Here is a 23,750-nt window from a genome sequence, read left to right on the forward strand (position 1 = left end):
ATAGTAACAGGCTTGCCATCATTCGCTATACTAAAAACACCGCAAATAAAGAAAAACTTTTATACCCTACCATTAGGCATACATATTTCATGTCATCAGGACTTATTAAACCCCCAAAAATAAAACACTCCATGGATGTACATTCTGGTTTAATCGCTTTATTTAACTTCAACTTTGAAATTCATGTCGCATGGCTTAACTTGGTTTTCACAGACGTTCAGGTATACATAAGCAGACATATACACAGTAAATACTCTAACAACATTAAACATATGTATGTACATAATTAACTAGTCCGTAGAAACGTATTATGACCATACACTCAAAATAAATGCGCATAGTTCCTAATCTCTATATGTCACTACCCAACTACATAATTGATCTAGATCCGATATATGTAGAATTTGACAACGTTTCCGAAAGAGAGCTTAAGAGAGCTGGGAAGTACTTAACGTAAAAGCTTTGACTTGCGAGTATTTCCTCAGGGGTCTCCTTTTACCCCTTTCGCATCCTGATGATCCTCTTATAGTGGACTTTCGTGCTGACCCCGCTCTTTTGCCAACCGCGAAGGTCAACTCTCCGCACTGGTCGCCAGAAGGGACGGCGAGGAGGTGGTCAGACCCACTGGAACCGTTTCCTCCTGAGCCTGGCCCGTGGGAGGTGGTGATGGAGTGGGCGTGGAGGCCGAGGACGAGGCCGTCGATGAGGTGGGACGGGCGGCGTGAGGCTGGAGGAAGTGAAACAGGTTGGAATGCTGCATGAAACTGCCCACCGATCTCAGCGGACTAAAGAAGTTCTCTGTAGGATGGTTGGCTGGCTGCGGATGCTGTGGATGCACAGAGGACTCCTGATCCCTGCAGAGATTACTGCTGGGCTCGTCGTGGACCCCTCGTCCCTTGGCGATGGAGCTACAATTGCAGGATCGGCTCTTCTTTAGCGAACTCCTAGTAAGTGCCGTGCCCTTTCGATACTTAGGCTTGTGTCCATTTGAGCCGGGACTCGCCTCACTATCGATCACAAAGACACCGGATTGCTCCTGGGGAGCAGGACTCGCCGTGGATCCTGGCAGGCAGTGAGCGCTATTGGAATTGCCAGCAAATAGTTTGGCCCGCAGAAGAGCCGGAAGCGGGCCATTAGTGGGAGATGTTTGAGTGGAGAGCGGTCTCTCCCTGGACTGTTCATCTATGGGAAGATCCTGATTGTTGCCCATTGGCCTGGAGTCCGTGTCATCCGATCGCAACTTCTCCCTCATGACCAAAGCCAGGGAGCGACGCAGTTCCACGGGATCTATGCCAGGCTGAGCGGGATTTGGAACAGAGCTGGCCGGCACAAATACGTCCTCGAAATCCAGATCATCATCATCTTCGTCCTCATCCTGGCTGAAACTGTAGTTGTGGTTGTCGTAAGAGGCGGACGGAACTGAGGGCTTCGCAGGAGCAGGAGGAGCTGGTGGGACTGTGGAACTGCTGTTTCGTTCACTGCTGCGCTGGGAACCCGGAGCGGGGGAAGGGAACTCGTAGCTGGTTTCACCCAGCTCGGCGCCACTGGAAGCCTCCACTATGTTCCACATTTCTCGCTCGAGATCTGTGGTCACCGAAGCCACGGCGGCCACCGTTTGGTTGATGTTGTTGAAACAGGGCGACACCACTCCGCACTTGGGCAGGAGCTGGGAGTTCTTCAGGGCCTCCTGCTGCTGCCTCAACCAAATGGGTGAATCTGCAGGGAATGTTACGAGAGTTATAGGGATTTTGCCACAGTTCCAAGGAGACAACGCGCACTCACACTCACCCACATAGAGGCGCGGCTGCGTGGAGCGCATATTGGAGTCCATGGACTGCAGGCGATGCTGACTGGCCACCGAGAAGCGGTGGATGGCCTCCGCCTGCTGATCAATGTCCACGCCCATCATCTTTAGGAGTAAGTTCTTCAGCGCGGCCCGGAAGTCCTTGAGGTGATAAGCATACAGGACCGGATTTACCGCCGAGTTCAGATGGGACAGAATGATGCAGAAGAGCGTCAGCTTGGGATGCACATAGCACTCGGGACAGAAGGCCTTGATGCAGTTGATCGTATAGAGCGGTATCCAGCAGATCATGAAGAACAGCACGATAATGGACAGATTCTGGGTGGCCTTGACGTCCCGCTTCCTTGCAGCGCCCAAGACCCGCAGCATGGTTCCCGTGTGCCCACCTCTTCCGGGTGTCGTCACCTGAACCACGGCCGCCGAGGAGCGACGACTGAGATCGGAGGCGGGGTTCATCGTAACGATTTGACGGACCTTTAGAGTTCAATTGATAACGGATAGTTAATATTCCCACCTCTATGGAATATACAAAAATCTATCCACCACTCACCTGTTTGATGATGACCCGGTAGATGTGCGTGTAGAAGGCCAGCATCAGCAGAGCCGGAGTAATAATGGTGGCAAAGTAGAGGAAGACGAGGTAGTTGTAGTCCATCACCTCCACGAAGAGACACTCCTGGTTGTGGTTGACATCGGCGTGCCAGCCGAAAAGCGGCAGGAAGCCCACTATCGTCCCGGCCACCCAGCACATGGAGATGATGACTGCAACAGAAGAGGGACGTTGGTAATCAGAGTGCCCTGAACCGAAGCCCTGCAAGTGGAGCTTCCCCAGACGTCATTTGAGCAGATTGCAGGAATCCCTGCCATCTTCTCCACCAAGCACTATATAAACTTTTATCGAAAAGCGGGCAACTAAACAAAACTGGCAGGCAGGGTGAGTACTCTTCCCAAATGACGCAAATAATTACCAATATTCCGGATACTTTCCGTATTGGAAAGTAATCTTGCCTTGAGCTGCCATTTTGCATTATAAAGCACTATATAGTAGGTGATCTATAGTTCTTAGAAAATATCTACATTTATAAGATATTTTAAGCTAGAGCCGAATCTTTCTGTTTCCAGACTGTTGCTATAAATATCTCAAATGAAAATTCGTGGAATCGAATTGAATCTAGGAGGATTTTAAGTATGCTTTTTACTGTGTACATCCATTCAATTGTAGTACAGATGAGGCGTCTTTTGTTTTACTCAAGTCGCAACTCAAACATGGTCGATGGCCGGAATGAAACACAATGTGCTGTATATTAGCCATCCAGAGTCATTAGCATCACGGCAACAAAGGCACAAACCCAAACAATGGCCACTATAAAGTCAAAATTACTTGACAATATCCTGACAAGGACCCAGAAACTTTTAGTGCCTACTGATTTTATTGTACATACAATACATATGTTCCATACCCCCGTATATACTTACATATCGCCGTGCGGGTGCGGACATTCCTTGAGTAGGCCATCGGATATAGGATGGCCCAGTATCGATCCACGGAGACGGCGACCAGACAGAAGATGGAGATGGTACACAGCACCACGAGCAGGGAGACGGTGAAGAGGCATGCATGGAGGTTTCTGGGGAGTCCCATGGATGCCAGGATGGCGAAGGGAATGCCCAACGCGCCCACTAGCAGATCGGCCATGGCCAGGGACACAATGTAGTAATTGGTGCGGCGTCGCAGTTTTCTTTCCCGGCGGAAGACGATGATCACCAGCACGTTGCCGATGATGCTGACGATGGCCACCAGGACCTCGAAGACGGTGTAGGGTATGTTTAGCTCGGAGCTGGGGCTGTCCGAGTCCTTGGCATCCTTGCTCGTGGTGGCCGCGTGCAGCGGGAGCAGAGGTCCCTCGAAGGAGAAATCCGTGATCGAGAAGTAGCGAAAGGCGGACATGGTGGGCGGTGTTGCGGGTATTTCACGGGTTCTACGGGTTCCACGGGGTTCCCTGCCCCGATCGAGTATTTAAGGCTAGTGCCGAGCTAATGGAGGGCGGAACAGGTGTGGGCTTCAATTACAGTGCCCGCTGGCGTGTGAACTCCCTAATTGACTTGAGGTGGCCGTGGCAGTAGCAGCGATAGTAATAGCACATGCTGCGCATTGCGTATACGCCATGCCCGCTGCGCTGCGGTTGCTTCTTTCCCGCTTTTCCGATTCGCTTTCGCTCTCCCTCTTTATTTTCCTTTCCGTTGATGTATTTGTTTTTCTGCTGTCGATGTAGCCTATTTAGCTGGAAAAAAGGGAAAACTTAATCATCGTTCGGCACGTTTGTTACACACATGCAGCAACCTAATTGTAGCAATTTTTTAGTGTAATAAATTGATAAATATTTGCCAAAAAAATACATGTCCATATCGATAACGTGTGCGGCGAGCAAAACAACAAAGGCCGTACCACAACTGTTCGATACCCTAGATAATCAGATAGTACTCGAGTCAATTTTTTGAAAGGGGCCATCAGTTACGGGACTTCCTTAAAGCCAGCATCTCAAGGATCACAATGAAATATGTTGGAACTTCGCTGGCCTTTACGATGATGGTGTTTCTGGCTTGGCTCTCTCTCTGCGAGTACACACTACCACGCTATCTGATTCGCGTGCGGCAAATACAAAGCTGGAAAAGCAAACAGCTCCCGACCAGCAACAAAATCAATTGCCAGACAATCGAACCGGGTGCTGCAGAACATAATAAAAGTGTACAAAAAGGACGGAACAGCGAGAACAACACAGAAGCAGACGTCCCATAAATAAAAGAGCATCCTACACAGAGAAAAAAGTTTATGAACAGAAATTAGCCAGGGGTTTAGGAAACGGATTCAAAAGTATTCGTTTTACTCCTCATTTTAAAGATAGATGATGTATTACTCTTAAAAACTGCTAATCAACAATAGGAAGTTCGCTGAGTAATTGAAATCCGGTTATTTTGTTTATTTCCTAGGACTCATTTTTTTTAAATTATCTGTTCTTGGAATATTTTGTAAATATTTATGAATTTTCGAATATCATTTATCCTTTCTGTGGAAAGAGAAAGTAGTAGCTTCAGTGGTTTTTCTAGCTGCACTTTTCCTATCTCCGGTAGCATTTCCTCGAGTGGAGAGTGAAAGGATGGACGAGGTTCCGGGATTTGTCCTGCAGGAAGTCGAGGCGCGATATCAAAAAGCGTGTGAACGGTTGGCTTAATGCGCGTGGTTACCAACCGGAAGCCGTCACTCAGGAGCAGAAGTCGGAGTATTGGATGGGTCAGGATGGATCGGTAACTGGAGGGCTGACTGTTCAATCGAGTGTTTTGGCGGCGAGAGTGCATCCATCAAAAGCCACGACAACGATTCGCGGGACATGAAAACGTTTTCCATTTAATTGGCCCACCTACCCTACTGCCCTCCACCACCTTGCGATTCATCAAGTGAAAAGTGGAAAGTGAAAGTGGATGGTGGGTGGTGTATGGTGGATGGAGCTGGTTATTGTACTTCATCAACGCGGAGCACTTAGAGCCGGGCACTAAAGCCCGGGGAAAGGGCTTGTCGAATTAACGCCGTTATTTAGCCAGCTCTTATGGCAGACACCCACTTATTGCCCAACTTATTGGCTATGGAATTTATGCTGCCACTCTCCGCGGAGTGCGGCTAAGGGGTCGGGGTCAGAGGTCACGGGGTAGTACTCCCGACGGACCCTGTTCGCGTGCTGAGTCGCCGGGCGACACTCGGAGCAGGTCGATCCGCTTAATTGCCTTTTGCCTAATTAATTCAATCGCACGGTGGCAGCCACATTTGCATTTCCACCTCCAACTACATTCCCATTCCAATCCCGATTCGGTTAAAAACTCAATCAACAAATGGCGCTACGATTGCCCGATTTAATTAATTTGGCAAACGCAATTAGCGATCTTGGCCATGGGCTGCGTGAGGCCAATGCGAAAGAGGCTCCACCAAAGACGTTCTTTGGGTCAGTGCACCTGACACCTCGCGGCTCAATCAGTGCACAGCGAGAAATTTAAGACGCTTATATAAGTGATTGGAAAATAATGTAGTCATACAGTACTCATAGTACTCTCCCCTTCAAGAGCATACCTTAATAGGTTATAACCTACCGCTTGATTTATAATTAATAATTTATTTTCAGTACATCTATGATTTGTTTGAGCACATTTGATGAATTCATTATGACACCCTTTGCATGACAAGCCGTGGCTCAATCACGAGCTGCTACTGAGGCTCTAACGCGTTCATAATTTGAATGATAGTGGCCTGGTTGGTGGCCGTACGTGACTGGGAATCGGAATATACTATACAGTGCTCCGGTTCACGGCAGTTCCGCTCCTTTGCAGATCGCATAGCATAACTCATACGCCCCGAGGTACGCCACCGCCCCCAACAAGTGCTCAAACTTTTCGCGCATTTGTCAGGCTCACAAAGGGGTGGCAAATGGTTTGGTTCCTCCCCAAGGCCTTGTCCTGCCTAATCCCAACTGCCTTCCCATCCCCGATGCTGGTGCAGTGCTGTCAAAATCAGTTGGCATTAAGTTTATTACCATGTCGCCATCGAATTGGCCACATTTTTGGCCTTGGCAGCGGAATAACAGCCAGAAAAGTGTTTCCAGCTCGCTGCATCTGCAGTGCACACTTGCGATTTTCCTCTTATCATTTTTGCACACTCAGAAAAATTTAGTTGCTCATGGCATTTGATAATGGACATATGAGTTTCATATTTAACACATCAAATTGATGCTCGCAGGCACCGAAGTTGCTAATTGAATAAATTTCGCAGATTTATTTCCGAATTAACCATAGTTTTGTATACTTTCGCCAGTGAGATTACTATTTGAACTGGTTGGCAGCAGATAAAGTGCGTTTCTATTACAAGACGCTATCTGCGAGAGGGCGCTGAAAAATGACGGTGGTGATAAGGCTGGCAGGACCAAGGATGCAGGACCCCGCACCCCATAAGTTGCCTTGCCGATAGCTGTGAACTTGCAGCAAATAGCAAACAGCGAACACGTTCTCCATCTGCTGGCTCGGATTCAAATGTATCTGAAATGGGGCAAAACTGAATCTTCCTGCGGCTGCTTGAACTTTAAGCTTGCCGCACATTTTCTTCGTTTTCTATATTTTCCCGGGGCCATTTGTCTTCGTTGCCTTTTTTTGTGCGTGGTCATCCTGCGTCGCTTCACACGTTTAATTACGGCAAACGAGTAGCTGCAGCTGGAAATTCCCTGTACCCAGCTGTGCTGCCACCCACTCCCACCCGCTATGATACGCATTTTTTCTGCCTCGGATAGTTGGCAAATTAATTGGCGAAAAGTTCTTTTTACTGGCCTCAGCTGATTGCACTTGCATAGTTCTTGTCGTAATTGCGAATCCTTCTAAATGGAGTGATATACATTCATCAGGGCAATCGACTGGAAATGCAATATAGTAGATTCCGGCTCGAACCGGTTCTGAATGAATGCGTAGTGCTAAATATATATTGGATATCTCCAGTGGCTGCGAACGGAGCCATAAATAGCTCAAATCTTCACACGTCACAGGTGGCTTATCGGCCAGTCATCACTGTCAATATCGAATGGGATTGGCTGCTCGATTGCCCGATTCCGGTCTGGATTGCACTATTCAAGGGGTTGCACGTTGGGATCACGTGCAGTCGCTCGTCTACTGCAAATGAGTACTGGATATCCTGCTTGTGATGTGGGATACATAATACAGTATCTTTCACCGGATTCCCTGCCACTTCGCACAACCAATAGTCGCAGAATAATACTCTTCATTGTCTCCGGGGAACAAGTGACGAGTTTCCCATGTCAGGGTGCTGGCATGTTGATAGATAACTACATGGCAAGAGGGTCTTGTCTGGCATATAAATACGCCGGGCCAGCAAAAGTCCCACTGTGAATAATCACCCGTCAGCACGGGTCACAGTGGATCGGGAGGGCAGTCCAAATACCGGAAAGGGTTCTGCTCGGTCAAAGGATATGCCACTTAAAGCGGAAGAGAGCGGAAGTACAGCAACGGCTTTTTAAGAACAAAATCATGTACGTCCATATCCCTTTTGAATTTCTTTTACAAAGTCCTATAATTACCCTAGATGGTGCCTTGGTGCTTGGGTGTGTTTTGGGTAAGCTTGCTCATAACCCATTTTTATGCCATAAAACATTTACAGCCGCATCCACTGTGCGAAAATAGGAGGAGGTGGGGAGTGGTTCCTCCCAATTCCCAATTCGGCAGTTGACAATCGCCAATCGGCAATCGAGCTAGGAGTTATATGGCGGAGGGACACGAGTAAAGTCCGGCTGCTACCGCATTGGCCGTGATAATCGGAATCGCAATGAGTGTCACAGTGACGGGAATGGCGATAGTGATAGTGACACCTCCGCCGGAGCCCACAACCTTTTGTCCTGAGGTGAGCAATCGCTAACGAAGCAGCTACAACTGCGCGATCAGCATTTCGTGGCGCTTATCGGGACTTTTTTCGGGCGGTGTAAACATGTGAGTAAATTGTACGTAATTAAATGTTATGACTTTGTTATCTGCGTGCCTTGTTTTCGAGGCGCTTTTGTTGTACGGCTACATTCAGGTCCCAGGCTGTCTCCAAATTATTGGGCATCCGTATGTGGGGCACATGGCCTCTGGGGGGTTTTATGTATTTTTTTTCGGTCGGCCGGACAGTCAAATCAATCAAGCTGGAGACACTGAGCTCCTGACCACGGCGCGGCATTTCACCAGACCAGGCAATGCCGCACAACGCTGCGTATGCGTAATATTTCATACGACTCGTATTCCCCAGTTGCAGCCCCTCTGCCCAAACGACAGCTGCCATCTTAATTTCATTTTCTATTTCAGTGGAAACCATAAAGGAGCTCTGCCAACTGGCTCCCCCGAAAAGCCATCCAGCCCCCAAGGACTACCCAGCCCTTTTGCCGGCCTTGCTGGCCCATTAAGAGTCCTGTGATTGAATTCGGCTTACGCATGAAGAGTCACAAAGACTCAGCGGCGCATCCATCAGATTGACCCACTCCAGGGCCAAGTTTTAAAGCGGCTTAAGACGTCCGCTGCCAAGGACAAATGTCAGCCCGTGAATCCCCGGCTTTGCATAAGTAACCCCAATCCTTGGCCCCTTTTAAAGGGGTGCGAATTTGGGGGGCGGCCTCCAACCAGAGGCCCACAAGAGTTGGAGCACAAATATTTATGAAGCCAATAAAGATTCTATTGATGTTTGCTTGTTCTACACCACGTCCTGACCACTCCAGCACATCCCACTGCTTGGCAGATTGGCATTTCATTGTCAACAGGACTCGGGCTCCATTGGCCTCCCAGTTTCCTCATTCTTCGCAGCAGGAGTGGACAGAATCGCTCCTCCACTCACATATCTGTCGACAGGCGACAGCACACATCGTTTCGTCGTTTGCATTTCTGTTGATTTTGGCGCAATGACACGCAGCTCGTTACAGTTGCCGGCTGACTGGTCCCAGCCAGTTGTCCATTTCTCCCCGACCTCTGACCCCAAGCCCCTGAGCCCTGAGTGTGCAACCGTAACCCCAAGCGGAGGATTTGCGCAGCAGTTATGTCTACACTTGGAAACAACCATTTCGGAATGTGGGTCTCAATAGCTTTAACGAAACAACAATACAATGGAATGTGGGATGTCAAAAGTGACCTACTTAACCAAAATGCCACATCCTTTAAGGTTGAGAGTGAAATAAGGGCGTGAGTAACTCAAGTAGATGTGATGCAAACATTTTTTGAATAACTCGTTGATATAAATAATAGAGGACTCATTGTATGGGGGGGTATGTTATTAGTAAGTATTTCAACTTTCTTTTTATACGAAATCATACTTATTATATCCCCAGCTGCCACTTACCCCCTAAACTTTAGACTTCGAAATCTTTCGGGTAGTGTAAGGGTCGCAGCATTCGGGAGCTTATGTCCTGTCAGCTCTGCATTCCGAATGCCATTGGGAAGAAACTCTAGCAGGATGAATGTCAGGGAGGGAAAGAAAAGCGAAAAAGAGGAGCCAGTCAGAAACACTGACACCCACATTCGTGGGTGTTAATGGCGCATTATCCTTGACAAGGCTGGAAGGATCTCCTGGAACGCAGTTCCTCTTTCAGCCAGCTTGTCAGCTTGCTGGAAAGTTTGTCTCCATCATGGCCGGCAGTTAAATTTAATTACACTGCCCGAAAAACTGACCCCCAACCCCACCGCCACGACGAGCCCAATTGTAACCGGAGTCGCAGGAGGAGCCGTAGGCCGCCGCTAATGATGTGTGGAGCTGTTCATTAGGACGTGACCAGCGCAGACCATTATCCACTTTCCCTCCGCCCGAACGAGGAACTTGGCCAACAAGTGGCGCACTTAGTTGAAACTTAATAACTTGCCGCCAGCAACTCCAAGTTGGCTTAGTCGCCTCCGACAGAAGTTGCCCATTTCCGGCGGATGTGAGTCGAATTCTCTCCACTGTACAAAGTTGCACGCAAATTAATGCAGCCTGCGTGGAGGAGCACCCACATAACCACATAGCCCCTCTGACCATTAAATACTTTTTAATGCCACTGGCATTTGCATTTAAACGATCTCACATTCACTGTCTATCGAACCGAGCCCAAATCGGCATTAACAACGAGTATTGTCGTTTAGGGATGCGCAGTTATAAAAATTTATTACGATCCGATTTGTTTTCACCCATTTTGGGCGGACCGTGACGTCGCTGGAAAGGATTGTCGCGTGCCGACGTGCAGCTGCTCAGGTAAGCCATCGCCATCGCCATCCCACCCAGCGGATTCCACCGGATGCAAATGTGATCAAGAGCTATAATGGGATATAGACCGCTGGCGGAATATACTGGTTCTACCTCCAGACTCGTAGGGGTGTTCATATGTTTTAAAGGGGAGCTCAACCATTTGCAATTGCTGAATAACTTAAAGTATTTCCAGCTCCTCCACTTTATCTGAATGTGTGCAATGTGCTCAAAAGCAAATAAATATGAAAATAAATTCTATACTGGTTACGGCCGGCATCAAATTGATCGCAGTGAGTCACCAATTAGAGGAAGACTTTCTGGCGGGGAGTCTAATGGGCAAAGTCAACAGGGGACTTGAGGCGGTCTCAAGGGGCTTTTGGGTGCCAAAAGGGGGAATTATCACTTGCAACGTTTGCCCAGATGACTGTTCCGCCGATTTAATTCGAGCATAATTAATGCAAAGCCAGCGCCTCGACTTGTTAATTATGCAGGCAGACAAATGCCATGAATGACCGGCCGACTGAACTCGAATCTGAGCCGCAATTAATGTGCATTCCACGCTGACTTTCGACTGGTATTCCGCTGTTTGCACAGTCCATTGGGTGCCACCTCCTCCTCCGTCGCGCCTCATCCATTCACCCCACTTTTCTCCCATCACGTGCTGGCCCTGAATCATGCCCCGATGCTGTGTTCTATTTTGGTACTATGTAAAATTTCAAATATAATATTTTCTCATTTCGAATGCTGGGCTGTGGGTGGGGCAATCCACTCCGATCCGCCCCATTGGCAATGGCCTCACGCGGGGCCATCAGTTGAGTGAACTAATCCACGCCGAGGAAGCTGAACTGCATCTGCATCTGCAACTATGGAAGAAAAGAGGACTCCCCTGATCAATGCAAATGTAATGCAATTGGAATATGTTTAGTTCACTCTGTAAGTAATCCTGCATCGCCGTTTCCCGTCCAACAACTGTTGCTCGTATCCGCCATCAATTCAGGGCAGGATAAATGTAATTGAGGCGGTACGAGACCTTATGACCGGGGTCAATACGAGGACAATGCCTGGTGATTGGGTAGCCAATATAAATGCTCACACGGAAAAAACACAATAAATATACATAAGTCTTTCCACAGAGAAAAAATACCCAGGAAAAGTGTAAAGCGTTTTAAATACCATACACGCAGGTTTGGCAGGATCATATAAAAGTGGAAATTAATCCATTTGACACATTTTTGCTAGGAATGAAAAAGAAACCATAAGTTAAGTAGTGAATGAATTACTCTTCGCTCTCGCATCAAGCACTGGCCGCGCTAAATTGGCCATCAATTGGAGTCCACTCAAGGGCGCCTCACTTTTCTCCAGTTCACTTGGGTTCACATCGCTCTGGCGCTTTATCATCAGGTTGTAAAAGCCCCCATAAAGGCAGTCATTAAATGGCCAAGTGATGTCAACATTAGGTGTGCCACGCCCACCTCCCACCGCCCCGGACACGTGGGTCGAACCCATCCACTGGGATTTGCAATATGTCGCCAACATATTCATCATCGAACCCACTCCCATTCCCGCAGAACTCGCAGTCCGCTTTGCCTTTTCATGGGGGTAGCTGTCAAAATATTGACAATTGGTCTTTAGTTGGCGTGAAGGTCGACTGCACATTAACTGCAGGCACTCAAGGGCACTTTGGTGGGCGCTATTAGGTGGGGGTTACAGGGTTAGGGCGTGGCCAAAGCAGCGTAAATCTGCGACACTTTCCGGCCATCTCTTCGCGAAAAGTTTACGCGGCCAGTTAGCGCGCGATTATCTTCTAATTGGATGCTAATTCCCAACCGCAACCCACTTATGTTTATGTACCTCCGAGCTCCCCGATTTGCGGGCCAGGGGAACTGCTAAAATCGCTGCGTGACTTACTTTAAATTCGTATAATCGAATCGAAATCAGATTCGTCCGAGCTGTTGACTTTGCCACAAAACACCCAGCAGTTTGGAAATCGCCCGCGTCGCGCTCTTGGATTTTGGCAAGTGCTGACGTTCGGTTTGCGATTCGGAGGTTGTTGATGTGTCTGCCCGAATATTTATAGAAGCAATTGGGATGGACCAGCCCGAAGATGGGGTGTCAGGCGGTGCCAGGAGCAGCCTAATGAATCCATCTCTGGGTTCGACTTTCTCGACTCGCTGCACACGTTACCCAGCGGGATGAAGGGCTTTCCCAGGAAAAGGATTGCCGTCCAAATGAGGTAGCTACAGGGAGCCTTGGGCCTCAGAAACGTGCCTGCAATCGCCACTCAGTTACACAGAAAGAAAAATGATGTACTTTTGGCAGATCATTTGCGATGACTAAGACAAATTATTTTTTGAACTAACGAATTCACATTAAGTAAATCATTATTACTACTATTATTTTAGAAGGAAATGCAAAATTAAAAAAAAATTGCAGCATGTAATGTGTTATGAGTAGTCTACAGCCTGCTTTGTATATTGTATATTATCTCTTTATCATCCATTGCAATTGTTTTACCTATTGATTTCGATGTTATCACCATTTTCACATGGGTTTACAACCTTTCCTCAATAGCATAATTTACTATATTTATCTCTTTATCACACTTACAGCAGCGCCTTTTGTAACTTTCAGTATCTACATGGAAACGGAGTTCATTGGATCGGCCTAAGTTTGTGATAAGAGGCCATTGCAATCACATTGTGAAACGGGGAAACCCCGTTTGACACAACAACTTGTTGACATAAAAGCTGCACATTCATGCTCCAAATATTGGCATGAATATTTTTGTACTTTTATCAGCAGAATCAAAAGGGTGCGATTATCATCGACTGCTCCTCGAAGTCGAAATGACAGAAACGAGTGCATCGGACATTTCTGCACTTTCGAATGCAATGCGTCCGAGCGCCGCGTTTGTCGGCGTTTGGAGGCTTAACCGGAAACTTTTAATTTAATTAATTTATACACAAAGGCGCAATCAAGAGCACTGGCGACTTGAGGAGGTCGAAGGACGGGCGGTAGGCGGTGGGCGGTGGCATGCGAATTGCGGTTACAAGCGCCGTGTGCATCTGATAGATAGATAGATACACCCCACCTCCTCCACCTATGCCTGTGCCATCCCAGCCCATCCCGTCCAAACCGAACCGAAACCCATTGCGATAGTGCGCTTTTGATGTTCACTCGCCCTGCTCGGTTCATTTCGCCATAGTTCGCTTTATTTCCCTGCCCATCGAGTGCAATTCCAAAAATCCGCCATTAGTAGGAGGCTGCAATCCAAAAGATACAAGATGTATCGCTAATGCAAGCTGCAGATGTCTTTTCTTTTCGCTACGCGGCAGTACGCTGGCAACAGGTGAACTTTGTTTATTGATGCACTCGTTCCGCTAATTTGTGTGCTCGGGATGATTTAATGGGCTGCCCGCTGACAGGGTCAAGGGTGGGTGGAAATGCGAATGGATATACGGATGGCTAGGTGGATATGCGGATGGATTGATATATGGGTGATGGTGATGACCGGAACTGGATGTTATCAATTAGCCAATCAACAGGACATGCGATACGTGCAACAGGTGAAGACTTTCCCCGTTGCCAAGAGCAAATATTTAGTTAGTTGCCTTTGCGGTTAGCATAAACATAATGCTGTGTCCGAATTTTATCGATTTTCTTTTTGGGCTCTCTAACATATGTTCTTTTTTCGTTTGTTTGCACTAGCACTATATATAAATTAAAGTAAACTTTGGGGGTAATTAGTGTAGTTACCTGGAATCGAAGTTGGATTTCCAGAGAGTGGCCCTTCAGCTAGAAGGAGGAGCCACAGGTGGTTTTATATGTCAGAGAAACAAACACCTTTGCGAATTCATAAATCCGCGATCCAATCACCTGTTGCGCCTTGATAATCTCTCTTTGGCTCTGTATTATTTTCTTAAAGCCCGAGACGCTAATTCAATTGACACTTTTTTGGGCCTCGCTGGCTTGCCATAAAAACTGGATGGAAAACTTTTCCAAGCTTATTTAGTTTGGCATTTCATTGAGACGGACCCGCACAGACACAGGCACGCACACCGGATTTGTTTATTAATTTTATTATTTATTTTTTATGGCAGTCGAAACTGAATTTCAAAACTCGATACCGCTGCGATATGCGATTCTCCACTGCGGATATGCGAAATATCCACCGCGCTGGCCAACGCTCGACGGCAAAATGCGCGAATGAATCGCACGGATAGCAAGCCCAAGCGGTTGGGATTCGGGCTCGGGATTTCCGAATCGGGTACCCCAACTGGGGGACTTCGGGAAAAGTGGACGGGCCCCCGAGCTGCGGACTGCGGACTGCGAGCTGCGGACGCCTGTTGAGTGCTTGGAAAAGCGCGGAGAGTTGCAGTTCTACGGCTTGGCCTCCGTCCGGATATAATCGTAAACGAAATATGCTGGCTCTTTTCTTTATAGCAATGATTTGTGGCTGTCGCCGAGATTCCGCTCGCTATTTCTGGCCGCCGTTTGTGAGTGTTCTTTACACTTTCAATGGCACTCAAACATAATTGAGACGTAAACCGCGATGGGCAATATGTATTTTCTTGGACGGACCAATAAAGAATCGACGGGTCTCCCAATCAATCGGCATCCGCTCATTGATATTGATGGCCCAGCTGGTTGATCCTTGGCTTCGGAGGGGGTAGTACTCGCACTACTATTTGGTGGCTTTTCGAGGCGGATGTGCCCAAGAGCACGCAACCCCCGAAATAATCGTTTGGCCAAAATCAATTTGTGCCATTGTGCTGCTTTATGGGCTGCCATCCCGCTATAGAACCAGAACCCCCCATAAAACCCCCATCGATCCATCGGCTTGTTAGCAGTTCATCAAAATTGTTTGCCGCATATTAATTGCCCGATGTTGGGGCTGCTACTGTGCCAAGCGGAGTGCGATCGTATTGCTCGAGTACCGGGTATTATTAATGCCCCATACCATCATATCGGGCCATCACCATCGACTTGGAATATCGTTTTATTGACATTTGGAGCACGTGACTGGCCTGCGATGATGTTTGCCTTCTGTCTAGCGAATAGTGACTGATTTAGATGTGCAAACCAAATCGCGATGCTCGCTGCAGCCAATCCGGCGTATACGTAATGAACTGAGCAGCAGCACTCTTTGTCCGGACCTGTAAGTTTTAGAACCATATCTATGGGTCCATGTGCTGGCCATTTGCACGCCCATTTTGGGTTTTACAAGGAGATTTGAATGCAATCGATTCGGAACGTAGTCAGCTCGCACAATTTATGGCCGCACTTTAATTGCTTTTGAATTTTAAGAAATTTTTAAATTGTCAGAGAGACAGGGAAGTGCGAGTGACAGAGACAGCGGGAGAGCTTCACCACAGCCGTTTGAAAGCTCACTGTAAAACTTCGAAAGGTTCGTGTCTCAGCTAATACTTGAAGCTTTAAAAGATTGTTTAATCTTTTATATAAAATCTTTCATAATCTTTATTTTGGTTAAAAAAACCGATTGTGTTTGGAAGGAAATTGAGGAAAAACTAGTTGATCAAAATAATCCATATTTCCGAGCGGTTTTTTCAGTATTTCCTGACTTAAAATGGTCATAGAGTTAAAATAATCACTGTTTTGTGCAGCTAATTACCAATGCTTACGATCCCTGTCACGTTTTTTCGAATTTAGAAAAAAAAATTTTTTGTCAATTTTCGAATTTTTATAAGGGGTTACATCATCAAAATTTGCGAAAAATGGCAAAAATTTAAAGTTACCAAATTCAAACACTAATCGATTGGGAAGTTAATTAGGAGTAAAACAAGATATGCCACTCCACTTTTGAACCATTATTTCCAATGTTATAGCCAAAAAACGGATTATTTTTAACCACAAACGAGAAAATTGAGCTTGAACCAAAAAGGGCGTATTTACAATTTTTAAGATTTATAATTCTGGAAACTGTTATCACTAGTACTATCAACAGTCATTAATAAAAGCAACAGATCAGCAAAACAAACTCATTTCTCAAAATGTTTAGCAGAGCGGGCAACCGCCTCAGATCCATATGTTTGCCACTCGTCTACATTCGGTCTCGGTTTTGTAGAGCCCCAGAAATGCGATATGGGGAACCCCTCCCCACCAAAAATTGCTGGCATTCAATGAATTCCACAGTCGGTTGAAAACAGGAGGGGAATGTAAAATGCATGGGTGCTAAACGTTTAATAATTGTCGTTGCCTACATGTACACTGCAAACAATTCTACACTCTAATAGGTTCTTCTCTTCTTAATGTACTTTAAAACTGTGTTCTTTCAGAGGATATCTCTATAAAGACAAAAAGAAGGTAATATAATTTTGAAATATAAAATAAGGAAAGGGTTACTGCATTTCTCATTATGTATGAGAACAGAGTGATGATCTTCCCACTGCGCTCGGGGTATCCAGTTACTTGCCGGGTCCCCAACTATCCGAGTTCCCGCGTTCTTGCCAATGTGAATTTTGTTTACTAGCTATATCCATATCTTATTTACATATGGACATTTCTGCCGCCCCACAACCGAGCAATACACACATTTTAATTAAGACGCAGCGCCAGACGAGACGGGTTCGCATCGGCTTCTGTTCTCGGGCTCTGAATTCTGGGTACTGGTTGTGGTTCCTCGTCTAGTTCTGGTCACAAAGTAGTCAGTCTTCAGCGCAGCTCGATAGCGAAAGATGTTTGCCGGGAGCGGCGGTCCCAGTGCCACCAATCCATCTAATCCAAGGTCGCGGGGATAGGACTGCTCTACTGTGTCGACTGGCGCCATGTGCTGCTGGTGTGCACGTGTCTACTGGACGGTTTTGCACAATCTCCTGGCTCGAATGATGGACAGCCTGATGGAAGTCAGATCGCCCACCTTCTGTAGCTGCTGCTTCGGTTATCAGCGGCAGGCCAGCCAGGAAGGTGACGTCGCAGAACGGGTTTCCAGCACCGACGACGATCCACAACAGCAGCCCCGTGAAGATTACGTCATTGTGGGTGAGTACGCGCCGATCTCGCGGTTCCAAAACAAAGCCAAATCCCCAGAGTGATGGTATATAGACCAAAACAGAGAGCACGATACAGTTCTTAGAGAAAAATTTAACTGGAGTTTTAATTTAAATGATAGAAATTTGGGTAATAGATAACTATTATTGTATCTGTTTGGTATAAATGAATGTTGAGTAATTCTCAATTAGAAGATTAAGCGGTACATAGGTCCAATAACTGATACTACATTTTTAATTCCTCAAAGACGATGCCGATGTCAACTATGCGGAAATCGAGGAGCGGCATGTGGAAAAGGAGCAGTACTACTTCACAGTGGATCGTCTTACGGCGGAGCGAATGCTCCATGGACGAGAGGACGGGTCCTGCCTGGTCCGACCTTTCAAGGCAGCCGACCAGTGGATCCGGTACATAGTGAGCATCTGGGCGGCGGATCAGTACTATCACCTGTTCATAAGGCAAGTGGATAGGAGACAGCGCTACGCTATAGGCCAGAAGAAGTCCCAGGAGCGCTGCTTCGGATCCCCTTCGGAAATTGTGGAGTTCTACACGGAGCATCCACTTCTCTGCACCAACAAAGTCCGGAGCCAGTGCGTCCAACTCCGTCCCATCAGTTACGCTTAGCTAGGGGTCAAATCTTTATTGCATAAGAGAGGGCAAGTATGTACAAATGGGGTTAGCTTAAGACGATCCTCAGGTGGCCACTACCGCCTTGAAGGCGCACTGGTTGTTCTGCATCAGGGCGGGCCAGAGGAAGGCCTTTATCAGATCCGATCGCCGGTCCGCCTGGGGATGCCGCTCGTGTTTCTCGGGCCTCAGGAAGCCTGCATGGGATATAAGTAGATTTAAGATTGTTAATCGATTAAAGAGCAGTTTAAAACCCACCCAGGTTGAAGTCCATGTCCAGGTAGTAGGGCGCCTTCTGGTTGATCATCCTCCAGGCCAGGCGGACACAGGCACTGACGTAGTGCGTCAACGGGGGGCAGGACTCCAGGCAGGGGTACTCGTGCAGAGTAGATAGCACCTGGTTGAATACCGACCGCTCGATCTCGCCCAGCGGGAAACTTTCGGCGGTCTCGAAGAGGTGCTGTCGAACGGACCTGTCCAGGGATAAGGTGGTCTCACTACTACTGTCCAAGGGGCAATTCAGAACCCGCCGAACTTCCAGGACCTTCCGCTCCCGCATCCCGTGGCACAGGCGGAAGGAGAGCTATACAAGTACCAATAAGTTAAGCAAAATATCTATTAGATGACTATCTAATTAGACTAACTTATGAATAAATAAACAGATTTTTGAAAATCAGAAATATATGACTTTTATTTTAATCAACTAATCTTGATGGTAATTGATTGTACCATTTCCCTGCACAAGTGTCGCTCATCTGAGATCGAAAGTGATTCAAATCCCAAGCGCCTACGTAATTTTCTGGCACCCTGGGGGCTCCACTTTCCCTCACATTTTCACTGCACCAACGCCTAATCATCCTCTAGTGCGAATTCGATCTTGCGAAATTGATATTTTGAAATCGCAGTTTGTGGTCCGACAGGATTTAAAGCATCCAGAGCCCACGGGCTTGGCTGTAATTGATGGCCAAGCACTTGAAAATTGAAAGTAATCTTCGCTGGATGAATCGGTCTCACAGTTTGAGAGCCACTGTGCTTTGCTAAATTTCTAAACGAAAGCAGTGCAAGCAGTTCGAACGCTGAGCTACTTCAAGATCAAGTTAATCTGCTTTTGACCTGCCAAATGGCAATTGGAAGAGTTCGGCCCAATTTTAAAACAATCGTTTTTCACTTTTGACAAGGGCTTTATTCTATTTGAATAGCTTAAGAATTTTATAGAAAAATATCTATTAGCATTGTAAAGTTAAAGTGTTATTGACATGGAATTGGCACTCTGGAAGATTATGAACGCCCATTATAAATTGACGCCATTCATCACAAATAACTCCGTACTGTCTTGACAAGTGAAAACGAAGGAGATAATTTTAAAAGTAAAACTATGTTGCTAGCGACTTGTATTCCAAAGACAAGTGAATGATTGACTGGCAATAATTTCTCCTCATGATTTAATCTCTAATTCTTTTTCGGCTTCATCAGTAATCCAAAGTTTTGCAACGAAATTAAATACTACATAATACACGTACAATAAATAAATTATAGTGAACACACCCAATAGAAAACTTACTTATATTCCCAAAAAAAAAAAGTGAAAACAAGGCCGACTCGCAATTGGCACTAATTTCTCCCGATCGAGGTAATCTCGAAATACGTTCGGCCTCTTTAACAATCCATTATTGAGTGCTCGGACATATCTACTGTCGACAATCTATAACCCATTCCAAAACTCATACGAATGCTAGGTACTTCAGACTTACCACGATCATGGAGAAGAGTATCTTCCCCTTGAGGCTGTGCGCGTGTTTTATCTGGGGAAGACTGTCCAACGCCTCCAAGGCGTCCGCTCGGTTCTCGACGTAGAGATTCCGATAGAGCGACACCATTTCGCTGTGGAGATACAGAAATGGAATCAGAAATCAGAGTGTGGGATGCGGGCAGGTGAGAGTTGGATGCGGTCGCGTTCTAATTTGACTGAGATCGTAATGTGGGTGTTGCACCTTATTGGAACTCGGTCAAGTGTAAGAATTAGGTATTGTAAGTATTCTTTACTAATGAGTTTTCTACATATTGACTTTGCTCACCTGCCGTCATCGCTTCCAGAGTCGTCCGAATGGTATCCATCGCTGCAGCTGCTCGTGCTGGCGCCGCCTGGGGGAGTGTTCTTTCCAATGGAGTGGGAGGAGCCCGGAGGACCTCCCTCAGGACCCATCATGTTGAGCACCACCTCGCAACCGCGGGAGAAGTTCATCAGCAGACCGGCGGCAGGGCGCTTCTCCACGAGCGCCTGTGAGTCCAGACGACGCACCTGACCCACGCACGTGAGCACCTCCTTGTCGTTCTCCACCCGCGTGCTGAGATTCTCGACCAGCGTTTGCAGCTGCTTCAGAGCCGGCTTGTCCAGCATTGTGAGCAGGGTCTTGTTGTCGATCAGTCGCTGCTGAATGTCCCCATAATTGATAGCCAACAATCGTTGGTGGGAGGAGTGAGCAGGGTCTTGGTTGACCGTCACCATGCTCAGCTCCTCCAGCTTGTGAATGGCCATCTTGTAGGTATCTACATGGCGTTGGAGCTCGGTTTTCAGGGCTACATGTAGAGAAATAAGCTGACCAGAGGCATCGGTGGTGAGCCCATGGACCCCAAGACCTTGTACAGCATTGTCAAAACTACGTCTCCTTTCCCTTAAAGTCTGCCGGAGCCCTGGTTCGTACTGAGCCAAGGCCTGGAGCAGTCGAGTGCATCTCTGTCGGAGTCCCGATTCATGCGGATTAGCGAACAGACGCACCAATTGCCAGGCCACCGTTTCACTAGGCACATCTGGCTTGGGAGTGGTGTTCAGGGTGGTCAATCTGAGGGAAAATTAAAGAACAAATGGTAATCGTAACGTAGTATTTTTAGACGGCTTATAGCCAGAACTGTTTCCGAACTCAAAATATTATAGTTTAATATTGACTCACCTGGTAAAAAAAGACTCCAGAAGGTAGGCACTGTGAGGCAGGTGCTCCAACAGCAGGTCCAGCGGGAGCTCGGCGATCACTGATCTGAGAACCGAGGGACCCAGTCTGCCCACCACGCCAGCAGCCTCCCTGTACTGCCTGCCCTCCGAGAGGAGCATCAGACGACGAAGAACCTGACGCGGACTGGTCAGGAATTCGCGACCATCCCTGGAGGGTCCACGAATCCGTTCCCTGCTGTCCGCCATCGATGCGGCGCCGAAGGACAGGGGAGGCGACGGAGAATGGCCCTGGAGCTGCAGAATAGCGTCCTGGTGATTCTTCAGCAGGATCTGCTTGCTGGAGGCGTTGGAGATGCGGATTACTCTGGGTACTCGGTTGTGGGTTAATGGAATGGCTTTGTACAGATGCAGATGCGAAGTCAGTGAGATGCAGATCAGATGCAGATGCAGATGTAGATGCGGATGCGGAGTCTAAGATGCAAGTTCAGTGGGACTGCTTACAGCATATTGGGTGTGGGCGTAGGTTCCATGACGGTGCGTTTGGTTTGGGCTGTAGTCTCCAACTCCGAGGGAGGGCTCTGAAAAGGCGCCAGACACAATGCCACAATTAATAACGAATAGGAAATCTCTTTGGCAAGAATTCGCGCACAAAACAATTGGCACTTTCACCGGCGCAACAACACCAGCCAACATAATTTATCATAAGTTATCCATATGCGTGCATAATACAATCTACAATCGCCAGCGTTGTCAGTCGGTTGTGGGAGTTTCCACCTCAACTATGACAACTAGGAAAATGTTCGGGGCCCTAAACACACAAAGCGACTTTCCTTGAGGCCGCGTCTCGAATGCCAGCCATTTCCCAGGTGGCCAGGAAAATGCCATTTAACCGCCACTCGCAGTGCATTTAATTGAATTTTTACTTTGGAGTGGGCTGGGCACTGTTAGGATGGGTTAATAAATCAACACATCGCAGACGATTTTTTGAGTTAGAACCTTTTGGGCACCTGCAGCACCCCCTTTTTCCAGAGGCTGAGTGCTTTGATGGGGCTGCAGGGAATCGGACACTGGGGCAACCAACCAACCCGAACCGAAAAGAGCTGACCATGTTTGCCTTCCCGAGAATCGAGTTGAGGAGAACATTAAATGTTTGCCAACAAACCGAAAAGTCTGGAAAGCAGCCAACCACGGCGGTTAGGTAAGTGGCTATCATATGGATGCACCGAGAGAAATCAGCTACACCTTTTGTTATAATTGCTTTTGATTATTCTAGAACCTTCAGGAAATATTCATAGTACGCCATAAGCCTTTGGAGTAGCTGACTTCAATTAATAACGTTTTCTGGAGTGTCTGGCGGCAGTACCACTTCCAGCTAACAGCCGACTTGGAGCCGGAGGTGACAGTGACCCAGCTCGGAAAGGTCAGACATCGTGCATTACCGACTTCTTAACCGGCTTAACGGACAGGTAGACGCCTTAATTGAAGGCCCCTAAGTGCGCTTTGGCAATACTTTCCGTTACCAGGTGGCTACGAAGGTGTGTCTCTCTTGGCTGGGAAAGAATGTTCCACTAGAGGGCGTGGCCCTGTGGGAAACAGTTTGTGCCACAGATTTTACAGCGGATTTCCGATCTGCGTACGTGTTGCCAAAATAGCATGCAGGATTATCTGATCTGCACATGCAGTGTGCGAAATACGAGAGATAAACAAAAGTTACCTCATTTCGCAGAGATCATGTAGCGAGAATCCAGACATGACGGCCACAAAGAAAGGGCCCCGGGATTACCAGACAATTATGACTACATGGGCGACAAATTGAAAGATGCCATCGTGCGGAGCTGCTGGGAAAGCCATAGAAACGTGGCCATGACACTTGGGATGCGCTTCGCTGGGTTAGTGAAGTTGAAAAAAAGAGTTGGGAGAATATGTTATGTAAGCTGGTGACAAATGAGCGGGCTGAGAACGGAAGCCAAACTTGTCGCCACAACTCGAGAACACCACTCTTCCCATATACCATACACCATCTCCATCTGTATCTATATCTGTATCTTTGGCTGCGGCTTTTAGTTACACTCCGGGTCTCAGTTGGTTTAATGAACCCGGCGAAAATAGAAATGTGGCGATGTGAAATGATTTGTTGCGCCGGCCATAAGGCAAACATGACTCTGGGGGCTCGCCATTATTGTTATTACAACAATTCGTTATGAAGTTGCTGGCTCTGATAGTTTCGCAGGCCAACAAACTTCTAATTGCCACGACCCCGTGCTCCGCATGCAATCGAGTGGTGTTCCTACTTCCCCTTACTTTAAAGGGTATATTCTTAGGTAGAGAGACTGATGATAAAAAATCAATAGATAGCTGATACGCTTAACTCTAACAGCTAGGATTCCAATTTTAAGAAGCTATATATAACTGGTTAAGATGCCATCTAACTTCATTTTCAAGGTCGTAAATGGAAGTCGAAAATTCATTAACGAAACACCGTATCGTAAATTGACTAGACATTGTGCACTGCCTATTTGATTCCCTGGACTCCAGAGTTCCCATTTCTTTTTTTGCGTTTCGCGTCTTTGTCATAATGGTAT

The 23,750-nt window shown here is 47.2% G+C and overlaps 3 protein-coding genes across 4 annotated transcripts; 1 reads left to right on the forward strand and 2 right to left on the reverse strand.

Annotated features, from left to right (window-relative positions):
* Nucleotides 1–167: 167 nt before the first annotated feature.
* LOC117145479 (G-protein coupled receptor 161) lies at nucleotides 168–14,743 on the reverse strand. 2 transcript variants are annotated; one of them, XM_033311156.1, is made up of 5 exons: nucleotides 14,343–14,743; nucleotides 3,281–4,086; nucleotides 2,355–2,566; nucleotides 1,789–2,278; nucleotides 168–1,716 (listed from the first exon to the last, which is right to left on the reverse strand). In XM_033311156.1, the coding sequence occupies exons 2-5, from the start codon at nucleotides 3,750–3,752 to the stop codon at nucleotides 572–574; spliced, it is 2,319 nt and encodes a 772-aa protein (XP_033167047.1). In that variant the 5' UTR covers nucleotides 3,753–4,086; nucleotides 14,343–14,743; the 3' UTR covers nucleotides 168–571. The 2 variants fall into 2 exon arrangements, with proteins under 2 accessions (XP_033167047.1, XP_033167045.1); XM_033311154.1 differs by having other exon boundaries at nucleotides 1,783–2,278.
* A 2,455-nt stretch (nucleotides 14,744–17,198) lies between these two features.
* LOC117144568 lies at nucleotides 17,199–18,241 on the forward strand. The gene is made up of 2 exons (XM_033309822.1): nucleotides 17,199–17,585; nucleotides 17,842–18,241. Exons 1-2 carry the CDS (start codon nucleotides 17,372–17,374, stop codon nucleotides 18,216–18,218), a joined length of 591 nt encoding a protein of 196 aa, XP_033165713.1. The 5' UTR covers nucleotides 17,199–17,371; the 3' UTR covers nucleotides 18,219–18,241.
* LOC117144567 lies at nucleotides 18,220–21,638 on the reverse strand. The gene is made up of 5 exons (XM_033309821.1): nucleotides 21,170–21,638; nucleotides 20,297–21,061; nucleotides 19,973–20,102; nucleotides 18,480–18,804; nucleotides 18,220–18,418 (listed from the first exon to the last, which is right to left on the reverse strand). Exons 1-5 carry the CDS (start codon nucleotides 21,412–21,414, stop codon nucleotides 18,288–18,290), a joined length of 1,596 nt encoding a protein of 531 aa, XP_033165712.1. The 5' UTR covers nucleotides 21,415–21,638; the 3' UTR covers nucleotides 18,220–18,287.
* Nucleotides 21,639–23,750: the final 2,112 nt, after the last annotated feature.

Source organism: Drosophila mauritiana, chromosome 3R (assembly GCF_004382145.1).
Source record: "Drosophila mauritiana strain mau12 chromosome 3R, ASM438214v1, whole genome shotgun sequence".
Classification (NCBI taxonomy): domain Eukaryota; kingdom Metazoa; phylum Arthropoda; class Insecta; order Diptera; family Drosophilidae; genus Drosophila; species Drosophila mauritiana.